Source organism: Ipomoea triloba, chromosome 14, assembly GCF_003576645.1.
Source record: "Ipomoea triloba cultivar NCNSP0323 chromosome 14, ASM357664v1".
NCBI classification, from domain to species: Eukaryota; Viridiplantae; Streptophyta; class Magnoliopsida; order Solanales; family Convolvulaceae; genus Ipomoea; species Ipomoea triloba.
The window spans coordinates 19,319,465-19,331,454 of NC_044929.1; the positions used below are offsets into that span (position 1 = coordinate 19,319,465).

Below are 11,990 nucleotides of genomic sequence, written 5' to 3' on the forward strand. Positions count from 1 at the left end.
AAGTTCTTCATTTCTACAACACAGTATCAAAAAATAGATAAAACGGTAGATCATCAGCACAAAGTATAATTGAAAGACTGCAACTTGATTCAAAGATAATTCATTTCTTTCAGATATGGTAACAGAGAGTACAAGTTTCTTCTTCTTCTATTTCTTTTTCATTTTTTTATTCGTTTTTTTTTTTTTTTTAATGTTGAAATTTTGGGTTTCACAAATAGAGCAAGTATATATTTTATTGAGTGGCAATGCTTTTGCACTATCTGAATACCTACACTAGGTGCCTTAGGCACAGGAAGCTTCTACAGCTAAACTCTTTGTAACTCCTGCACACGGGTTGCCAAACGTGGTGCTCGAGACTCCAAGAGAGCAGTTTCGCGATCCAATGCAAGCCTGTGAACGTTTCGTGTTAGAGTGGAAAACCAAGTGCTTCGGTTAGATAACACGAAGAAAAGGGAACTAACTAACCTTCTTTACAACAGAAAGAGCGTTGGTGTTCTTGCATTTACCATGGCTAAAACTTCCACAAGTCCCTTGAGGAGTACCAAAGCTTGCAAATTTTATGGTCGAAATCACTTGGTTAGGAAGAGGGCACTCGAGAGAGAGCGTTGCCCCCTCTCGTTTTTGCCCCGATACGTCTGAAGTCCACATGTCAATGGGCATTGGGTGAGACTCCGAAACTCTCGAGCATAGACTTCCTACCTCTCTAGTTGCAAATGATAGCTTGGTTGGATCTCCACCAACTTCCTCGAATACCACTAGCACATTTCCACTCGATTTTAGCCACGAACGAGGAACATGGTAGCTGCAGGGTTTATACAACTCCAGTTCACGACAAAGATTCCTTAAACAATGCTACGCTTTAACTTTAGCAGATAGAATATACTTACTAAGTCTGAGAAGGCTTTCCACAATTCTTTAGGCATTTGTTAGCATTATAGGATCCTCTGTAGTTACATGAATCAGTGCAACCACCACTTGGAGCAGTATACGTTGGCCAGTACCGCCCAATGCTTTGTCCATTTACCCATGCCTCCCCCTTTCCCATCCCGGTGAAATCTATAGCCAGCGGGCTATCACCGCCAGGGGCATCAAAATTGGCCTGAAAGAACAAGAAACGCAAATTTTGTAATTGTAAACACTAACTGTTTCAAAGAGAATGCAGCCCACAAGTATTACCTTGTACCATATTAATGGTTGGTTTGTAGGCAAAGCAGGCTGTGACGTCCAAAGCGAAGAATCTCCATTGAACAAGCTCAACTCTTCCCCTTTTAAACCAACCTAGGCAAGTTCAGAGTAAAAAACGATGAGTCCACATTTAACTTTCGAGAGGGTACGAGCTTAAAAAGATACTCCGTATTACAGACACATTAAAGAAATAAATTAATCTCGAAAGCTAGGAAAACATTTCAATGAAATGCATCTCTCAGAGCCAAAAGATCATATAGGCAAAGTGGCATAGACATAGTGCTATACTGCTATACATTCTGAAATTACGATTAACCTGATATGTCCACTTCTGCGAGGAAAGATCAATACTTGATCCACTTTTCGAATCTTTCAGCTGCACTGGACCAGTAATCCCTGCTCCCTTTAAATCGAAATGTCCTCCATAATTCTGGAGTCAATTGCAGGTGTCAACAGTTCATCTACTAATATTCTGGAGTCAATTGCAGGTGTCAACAGTTCATCTACTAATCATCTGGAGTCAATTGCAGGTGTCAACAGTTCATCTACTAATCATTCCATTTTGCTTAATAAATCGATGAAACCAATCGGTATAGAGCAAACATGCAAACTAATCATTCCATTCTGGAGTCAATTGCAGGTGTCAACAGTTCATCTACTAATATTCTGGAGTCAATTGCAGGTGTCAACAGTTCATCTACTAATCATCTGGAGTCAATTGCAGGTGTCAACAGTTCATCTACTAATCATTCCATTTTGCTTAATAAATCGATGAAACCAATCGGTATAGAGCAAACATGCAAATAACAGCTTCTTACAAATACTTAAACACATTAAAATCACAGATATCTAACCTGAAGTCCAACTGTCAAACTCAAGAGATCAATTTTATTTTTCCCCGGTACAAGGCTGACTGGAACGTTTATTGAAACTTTAGCATCGTTACTGCCTCCCTTGCCACTGCCTGGTAAACAACTAACTCGCTTTTGAATATATGGGCAATATTATATTGTTAAGCAAATACTTTTAACATCAATCGTCTTACATTTAGGGCCTATTTTGAACAAAATATTGAGATATTAAGATATATAGAGTGAGTAGCTTAGCATTGAATGTCAATTAGTGCACATTTGCAGATCAAAAGTATTGAGAATAGTCACCTAATATTCGCCTATACTTTTTGTTTTTATTGCTTTTGATATGCATAGGTGGTCAATAAGACGGTTAAAACCAAGGACCTAGTGCTAGAAAGATAATAATGAGAGAAAATACTCGTGTAACATAAGTTATATTGCATCACCTGCAAGCTTTCCGTTAATGAAAGCGTGAAGGGCGTGTCCGAGTGATTGCACATGGAGAACTGCTTGAGATCCATCTTGCAGGAAAGGCTCATCGCCTTTAATTTCAATACTGCAAACGCAAGAAGTGAAAGCTTCAAAATACTAAAACATCAAAAAGAGTTGGAGATAATGATGGAAACTGTGCATTTGCATAAACTTTGGTACCTTAAAGAATACCACAGATAGTCACTCATATCAGCTGTAGTATTTATTTGTTCCACTAAACCATCCTTTGTGAAGGCCTTATCGCTTGAAATACCCACAGGCTCGTTAACCCAACTCCAACCAGATAGTGATGCCCCAGAAGTATCAGCTTCAGAAGACTGAGTGACAAATCTCGGGATGGTTGCTACAGAGTTAATCTGTCGTCACAATTTGAAAGAATATAATTAGGTTGTGCTGCTGCAAAAGCTAGTTGGTGTTTGCATGTTATTATTCGAGGAGGAGACTGAAAACAAACCTTTGCAGTATTAAGTGCCACATTCTTGCAGTCTGGTAAGATGCTTACAGACCAAGCGGGCAAGTGATAAGAATTTCCATTAAAGGTCACTGTCGCATCAGATTGGGTACCGATATTAGCTAGAAAGGCTGAGCACAGCCCTGATCCAGTCTTATAAACGCTGGCCTGACAACGGAAATGACTTTTCATTAATGGGAAAACCATTAAGTTGTGTGTAAAACATAATGCCAGACTCTCCTCAGAATGTGTTCTGTGATTCTTTGGCCAACCATATGATATGGAAAATAATTTTAAAAAATCATGTAAATATACTTGTCAACAACACAATTTTCTCAAGAACTATGCCAAACTTTTTGAGTGGACAAAGAATGAGTACTTCTATTTGGTGTTAAAAGGAGATGGATGGAAACTAAGTACAACCATCTAGCACAAGAATTCATGGATACACAGAACACTAACACCTCTAAATATCAGGGAAAAGAACCCTATAATGCTCGTGAATAATTTTATCTTTACGAGATTTGTTATGGATGAAAGTCTTATTTTGAGACGGGAAATATCATGCATAAGCAGAAGTTCATTGGATTCAACAAGGGCAATCAATAGTAGATATCAAAATTTATAGGAACTTCAGCGATGCACATTGATAAATATCCGTAGAGAAAAACGAATGCCACTTGTTTACTCCTAATGTGCTAGAGCAAACAAGAAGGTATACTAAGAATCTCTTTTCATTAAAACTGTCAAGGTAATAGTACCTCCAAATTTGAGCCGAGAGAAGTGATGGTGGGATCAGTTGCGACCATAGCTGCTTCACAAAGCTTTATAGCCTTGTGTAGATCTTTTAAATGGCCCCATTTTGGTTGTCTTATTTGGCCTACACCACACATGGAGATTTTCAAAACCTTTTTAACAGAAGTCACAGAAAAGAAATTATTTGCACTAGAAAATATAATTGTAGATTGCTAATTGTAGACTATATGAACTATTCCTATCTATTACTCTTTAACTAAGACTGTATTACTTTGTCTTTTGCTTGGCTGCTTGTTTAAGATTACATAATAGTTAACCCTATAATTCCTACAAATTGACAAGAAAACACGAGTGGCCTTGGCTGATGCATTTGATCACAGGAAGCATGAATCAACAAGCAGAGAAAATTTTGGGTATCAAGATTCAAGAACTTTACCATACTCATCGAGTGGAGCATCATAATCATAGGTCGTTGTAATAAAGGGTCCACCAGAGGATCGACCAAAGTTAGTTCCTCCGTGATACTGTTTAAACAAAGCCAAAAACGAATTATACAAGTAATGTGTTGTTATTTTTGCAGAGGGGGAGAGAGAAAGCAAGTATGAATTGCATGTCAAGAGCATTCCAACAATACCATGTAATAGTTCTGGAAGGTTCCGCCCCGCTGGAAAAACCTAGCCACTGCAAAAGCAATGTCTTCTACAGGTCTATAAGGCACAGGGCCACCAAATGAAATAAACCTGAGATTCAAAAGAACCATATCATCTGAGTAGAAGAAGGATCTATCGACTATGGATTCTTAAATTGATATTTCACTGGATGAGATTGCTTGTCTACCTTAACCCAAGAAAATAAAAGCTTACCATCCAGTCCAATTCTCGGTCCACATTTTTGGCTTCTTATCAGAGTTGGGCGTAAACTGGTCACAATAGAACCCATTGCAAGTGTTTATCTGTCAATTCAGAATTTCAGATTATTCGCTAGTTCAGTAGATATTTTCAAACTACTACTAGATGGAATTAATACATAAGGTGGAAGAAAGCAACTCACAATAGGATCAGGAGCATCTGCTTGCTGGCACATAACCCATGGTACCCCGGTATCCAACGAGGTAGCCATTGCTGCTGCCCATTCCACATATGGCTTAGCACGAGGTCCATAGTCGGATTGAATATTACCATACTCATTTTCAATCTGCACGGTAATAAAAGCAATTAACTTGATTCAGTTTACTCATCACCCAGAGATTCAAATTCCAAATCGTTACACTTGGGCTTTAACACAAAGAAGCCAACCTAAGATAGTACCTGAGACAATATGATGGGGCCTCCTTGGGATGCATAGAGATTTTCTTGCTTCATCAAGTCAACAATCTTGGTCGTGAACCGCTGCATTTCAGCCTGGAATAGGACCACTTGCATTAACAGGTAATATGAAGACAGAAGCTATTGACAAAAACTGGAAATTAGTAACTAGTGTGACGTAGAAACCTTGAACGGCTCATTGTTAGATCGAAGTTCAATCCCGGGTATAAAATGCAACCAGAGAGGAAACCCACTGTTTCAAGAAAACACAACATGCCCACATTAGTTAACACCAACCTCAACATTTGCAAAATGAAAGACAAGTAAATTTCTAAATATATAGCCAGAAGAAGAACATTTACCCATAGTTCCACTCAGCACAGACATAAGGCCCAATACGTAGATGAACAAGTAAACCAGCTTCTCCAACCAGTTTCACAAATTTAACAACATCTTTCCTCCCCTCAAAATCAAACTGCAGAAATCCCTTATCAATCAGCACCCTTTACTTTTTTCAATATTTTGGTTAATAAATTAACAAAGGCAGACAAATTAATATTCAAAAAGTTTTTTTTTTTTTCCTTGGGCATTACCTAATCTGTATGCTAGACTTTGAAAAACAAAAGCAAAAAAGCAGAGAAGCTCAAGCCATCACTCCAAACTAAGACTCTTGAATCTTGATACATAAACCAATAAAAGGAAATTCTTTTTGTTTTCTTGTTTTGTAAAATTTCCTTAACAAGTATAATAAAAGGCAAAAATTAAAGAATAACTAAGAAAACGTGTGAATCTGGAAAAGAATAAAAATTTCAAGAATTTAAAAAGAAAAATCATAAACCTGGTTTCTAACTGGTTCGTGCAAGTCCCAGAAAATATAAGTCTCGATAACATCCAAACCTCCATCCTTGGATTTCTGAATCAAGTCCGGCCACATCTGCATTTTATGTTCACAGAAAAATTAAAAAAAAATAAATAAAACTTTACTGTACAGAAACATAAACAAATGCTGGTGTAGAGAGATAAAGATACAAGAGCTTAAGAGAGAGAAGATGAGGAGAGGAAGCTAAGGTCTCTCACATCAGGAGTGCTCCGAGGATAGTGGATGGAGCCGGAGATCAAGACCCTCCGTTTGCCGTCAATGACCAATGCACGGTGATCATACGTCACATTGGCGGCAAACGGCGCCAAGCACTGCAACAGAACCACCGCGAGCACCACCGCCACACCTCCCCTCATTTTCACCCTCATCATATCGCCACTCAACCGCTCATCAAAATCTTTATTCCTCCCAAAGAACAGATTTTGAAACTGTAATAAATATACAATACAATGAGACACTCGTTAGTCGTTACTGTTGTGTACAGAAATGGGATTTCTCAAAACTTCTTTCTAATTTCTGAGGTTTCTTTAAATTTTTCTACGAGTTTATCTTACAAGTTGCGTAACTTAAAGAGTTTATGAGAAAGGAGCGGTCGAGCTCTCTATCATGCGCCGCCGCCGGCGTGCCGCCGCTCTTATCCTGAGCCCACGTGACGACGTCGCTTCGTCGCCTTCTGCTTCGTTATTAGCTACTCACTCTGATCTTCTGCAACTAAGCTTTGCTTAATGCTTGTAGCTTAGCTTGCCACCATCTTTATATTAACGCGCTAAATCTCTTAATTAAAAAAACTACTATTTTTCTTAAATTTATTATTATTATTATTATTATTATTATTATTATTATTATTATTATATATGATTGTGATTATTACTAAAATAATAGCTGGCTCGAAACACATAGCTGTTACTCTGTATGTATTACCGACAAGTGTACGTTTATGTTTAGTGCTACATTGAAACCTGCACAATTAATGATAATTGCCAGAATCTACTGTGTGATTTGGACCATTTGGTAATCAACCTCACAAGGTGGATTACTCGCTATAACTCAGTTAGGCTTTTAAGGTATATGGACTAATTCCTAACAACATCCTCGTTACCTCGATATTTATAGTTTTTGAGAAATTTTTACAGATGTGAATAAAAAAGAGAAGATGGGAGGAGTGAGAAAAAGAAATTAAAATACAAAACAAAACAAAATCTTAAAAAAATAACTATCAAATTAACGATGGACATGTGGAGTGCACGTACAAGACTGGACGCTTGTTGTGACTTTCACGCGACCATTTTTTTTTTCTTGGTGGGTCTCACTATGGAGACAAAAACTAAGTTCTTGCAGTAAGACCTCTATCCTTCTCCCTTCTCACTCTCCATCTTCCACTTCGGTCATAAATTCCTCAAAACTGATCAAAAACCACTAATAGGGATGCCCTAATATCACAAATAGTCCATCATATTACGTGAACTTTTTATATTGCAACGGTCGAGTTCGATAATCTATCTTTACTACCTTAATCAATCTCCTAAGTACCAATTGAGCTATTAGTGTATGCATTTGATCTCATATGTGATTATGTACATTGCAATGATCTTACTATGGTAATAGTTCAAACTCTAAATATTTAAACTTAAAATAATTATAAAGAAAATTACTTTTCACACATATTAAATAAAAGTCAAATAAATCTTTAAACTATTACATCACGTTTGATTTATGAAATAGGTTGGAAATAGAAAAATACTCCTGATACTAAACTTATTTCATTGCAAGGGAATAACTATTTTAAAGCTAATGGACCTTCGCAATAGTATACACTGCTAAAAGAAAAATGTTTTTTTTTCTTTTTAAATTGATTTCTTAGTGTAAACTATCCCAAAAATAAGACATTAATACTTTTTATTTTTAACTTTTTATTACGATTTTTAACCGTTGTATATATTACTATATTATAATATATAGTAATAAAAAAAATTAAGCTACGTAAATTCTTTTAAAAAATCACCATTGTAGTAATAAAATTATTTATATTCATCGATTGTTTATAAATTAGCTAATCTTATTAAGTTATTATAATTTTAATAATAATATACCTAACTAATAATTAAGATAGATAGATGAGTAATGTCATGTCAAAGACAAATATTAGAAAAATTAGTTTAAAGGCCAAAAAAGTAAAGCGCCCTTTATATTTAGACCAATTTTGTCCTTCCAGGTGTATCAATTTTTGTAAACAAAATTTGTCTTGCTCAACATATGTCTCAATTAAGCATCACAATTATATTCTTTATATTAATGAACTTATTAATCAACTTTATCACAATTTAATCAAATCACATAAAACGATAAAAGACCCCAAAAAAAAATCCTTTTTACGGAGTAATTTGTAAATGCTTAGTACGATAATAAATGTGTTATTAACACTAAAAAAAATTAAAAATAGTTGTATAATATCATTTCTCATGTAAAACGTATTAAAAACCTACAAAAAAAAATAATATTCAAAAAAAAAAGGAAAAAGTGTCAAATAGACCACTGAACTTATCACTTTTGTGCAATTGGGTCATTGAACTTAAAAAGTGTGCAATTCAACCATCAAACAAGTAAAATATGTGCAATTAGGACATTTTTCTAAAATTTTTTAATTCAATTTGAGTTTAAAACATTTCAATATTGACTCCTAACTAGTATGATAGAAGAAAATGCCACTTTTAATACATATATGTTAGTAATATAATTGGATTTTACCAGAAAATTTTTGTAAAAATGGTCCGATTGCACAAATTTTGCTTGTTTGATGGTTGAATTGCACACTTTTTAAGTTCAATGGCCCAATTGCACAAAAGCGATAAGTTCAGTGGCCTATTTGACACTTTTTCCAAAAAAAAAACCTACAATTAATTAGACAAGCTGTGGGAGGTGAGAAATCTAGTGGAGGAATGTCACCTAAGGTTAGATAAGCAGTAGCCCTGCGTTTGGAAACTAGGAAAATAGTCATTTTTAAAAAAAATAGTTTTATTTTCAGTGTTTGGTTGCATTTTAGAAAATTGTCTTTGTCTATTCGGTTCATTTCCTGGAAAATGTGTAGAATTGTATAATTAAACATTTTAATTATTTTATTTAGAATTTAAAAATATTTATAATAATATTAAAATAATATTATTTATTAAAAATAAAAATACAAAAAAAAAACCCTTGGTTTCCCGCGGAAACCAATAATTACTAGTTTCTGACTGGTTTAAGCTGGAAACCAAATATGTGACTTTTTTGCAGTGGCTGCAAAAAATGACTTCCGCCAAATTTTGGTGGAAGTCATTTTCCGCCAAAACACCCATATTTTTCCAGGTCAATGAAATTTAATTTCCGTTAACTGAATTTTCTAGTCATATCCGAACACTGAAAACTCAAAAAATGATTTCCAAATATCATTTTCCGAATTTTCAAACAATGTCTTAATTCAAAATTTCCCCTCATTCTCATTCCCTCCCACCAAAAGAAAAAAAAAAAAAGATTATGACTCATATGCTAGCTTGCAAGTAACTAGAAAAGGAAGTCATTACTCATAATATATATAAGCAAGCAAAGCTTACATACTTCACGTCATTAGTGGTCCAAAGGTTATCCATATGCATGATCAGTTGAGATCTCTAAAACTAATTAAGGTTTACTTACGATCACAAGCATTCAATATGATGAGAGATTGAGCTAAATCAATCCATATCAGTGTCCAAAACGAAAAGGAACTGCACGTAATAAATTATTGCTTAGAAGTAATATAAAGTAACGTGCTTTCAAGTCAAAACTTTTTAGTTATGAGTTCGAATTTTACTAAAAAATTATGTTTAATAGCATTAATGTTAGAAAATTTAAATTTCAAATCATTGGATTACTGTCTACCTAAAAAGTGATAAGAAATTTAGACCATATTTAATGCATGGTGTGAAATATAACTTCACGTGGTTGGAAGTTTTTCTATAATCAATGCAAAATTGAAGAAGAAGAGGATGAAGAATAAAATCAATTTAAAAATAATAATTTGTTTCGAGTTTTGACTCAGTAGAATACAATCTCTAAATTAAACTTCTTTTTGGGTGTTCGTAAGACTCATATTAGATTTTTATTGGGTATTTGTAAGACTCATATTAGATTTTTATTAGCAATAATGACTATAGTTGCTGCAAAAGCTTTATGGAAACCATAATTATTTTTTAATTAGTGATTGGAAACTTTAATATACGGCTGGTATTTTTTAATTAGTGATTTGATAACCTTTCTAAATTCTCGGTATTATCAACAATTTATATATGTGTTCGAGTATTATTGACATGTGTTTTCTCTAGACTTCGAAATTGGTTAGAGAACTTATTTTTGTTAAAAATGATCATTTACTGATTTATTTTTAAAATAAAAAAACGTATATTTTTCACATGTGTTCAATATAATCTTTATTTGTAAGATTGGTATATTTCTTTGTATGATGGCTAGTTTCCGTTTATTTAAAGGTATTATATTTGATTCTCACTGATTCTTATCATTTATTATATTGGCTTACTTATTGATTATAATAGAGATTCATTAATTATTTAATTAATTGTGTAATATAATACATGTATGATATACTTAAAGTAAAGTGATATGGCAGAATATTTAATCCTTTCTCATTTACAGAATTTTATTTTTATATTTGAAAAGCAAACGCACAAAACAAATAAGAATAAACTCAAAATCCCTGAAAGGGTAGTTTAGTGGCTTGAGCACAAATTTAATTTTCATTAATATCATTTCGATCGAATACGTCGCATAGACTCTTTTTAATGCGGTTTATTTTTTCTATATAATTTATGTAATTTATTAACTATTATACAAGAGTGAAATTTATAAATTATAACTCTTAAGTTGTGGTCACGAATTTTTACAAATCAAAATAAATAATAAAAGCCTGAAACATAGGCAATTATTCACGATAATCACGGTTTGTATTTGTCTGAACTTAAGCATTGTTATATTTAGCAAAGTTTAATAATTAGTTTGCGTGTAAAATGATGTGTTAATCTTTAATTATTGTCACAGCCTGACAGCCTACAAAGTGATACGTACCATTAATTTTAAAATCACAACACGAAACTTGGACCATTCACGTCATATATATATTCCTCCACCAATTATTCTTTATTTCTTTTCCAGTCAAAGTTATACATAATTAAGAAAAATATTATTTAGACTCTCAAAATCGACTCTCACCTTTTATTTTTTTCACACAAAATTTTAATGTAGACATTTTTATTAGGGTCGTAGATAAAAATAATCTATTATTATTTGTTACAAAGTAAAAATGAGAGAATATAATTTGGGAGTAAATATACTACTACAACTAACTCTATACATAACTAGCGGTGTTCTAATTGAGTTTTGATTCCATTTCGACCTATCTGATTATGATTCTTCTTCCTTATCTCTGAAAAAGAAAGAAAAAATCCTACAAAGAGCAAACCTACCATCCGGACTTGAGTAGGGGCACCAAAAACATCTAAACCAAAATGATTATCTTGTTATTCATATGACGATCAAGTATAACATATTTAGGATATTTCTAATGTCTTCGAAATATGAATTACGATATTAAAACACAGTAATATTTTTAAACTGACAAATAACAGAGGAAAAAAATTCTTACACATATCGTAACTTATATTTCTATGAGTTACAATATTACATTTTTTTATATTTACGATATTTCTAATGTGTTCAAAATATGAGTTACGTTATGCGTAATGAGTGTTCCTTTGTTATTTGTTAATTCTAATGATAAATTAACAGAATTTTTAACGGAAGACTAATCAAATGAAAGTCATGAATGAAATATGACAAAATTAAATGAATAGGACTAAATGTGCCAATGGCACAATAGTCAAGAACTAATAATGGAATTTTCTCATATAGTTCCTAATCATATACATATTTAGATAATTTTATAGAGAAAATTTACATAATTAAATTGATTTATTCTTAATTGTATTTCATATATATATATATATATATATATATATATATATATATATATATATATATAT

The 11,990-nt window shown here is 33.3% G+C and overlaps 1 protein-coding gene across 3 annotated transcripts; it reads right to left on the bottom strand.

The window, feature by feature from the left end:
- Positions 1–66: 66 nt before the first annotated feature.
- LOC116005205 (beta-galactosidase 8) lies at positions 67–6,646 on the bottom strand. Of its 3 annotated transcripts, none has more exons than XM_031245465.1 (20): positions 6,477–6,646; positions 6,120–6,350; positions 5,881–5,976; positions 5,405–5,517; positions 5,229–5,295; positions 5,046–5,138; positions 4,789–4,932; positions 4,602–4,690; positions 4,373–4,478; positions 4,175–4,262; positions 3,744–3,862; positions 2,986–3,150; positions 2,691–2,887; positions 2,486–2,595; positions 2,040–2,149; positions 1,502–1,615; positions 1,177–1,278; positions 888–1,099; positions 466–802; positions 67–390 (listed from the first exon to the last, which is right to left on the bottom strand). In XM_031245465.1, the coding sequence occupies exons 2-20, from the start codon at positions 6,291–6,293 to the stop codon at positions 283–285; spliced, it is 2,544 nt and encodes an 847-aa protein (XP_031101325.1). In that variant the 5' UTR covers positions 6,294–6,350; positions 6,477–6,646; the 3' UTR covers positions 67–282. The 3 variants fall into 3 exon arrangements, with proteins under 3 accessions (XP_031101325.1, XP_031101324.1, XP_031101326.1); XM_031245464.1 differs by having other exon boundaries at positions 6,120–6,352; positions 6,451–6,646; XM_031245466.1 differs by having other exon boundaries at positions 6,488–6,643.
- Between the last annotated feature and the right edge of the window lie 5,344 nt (positions 6,647–11,990).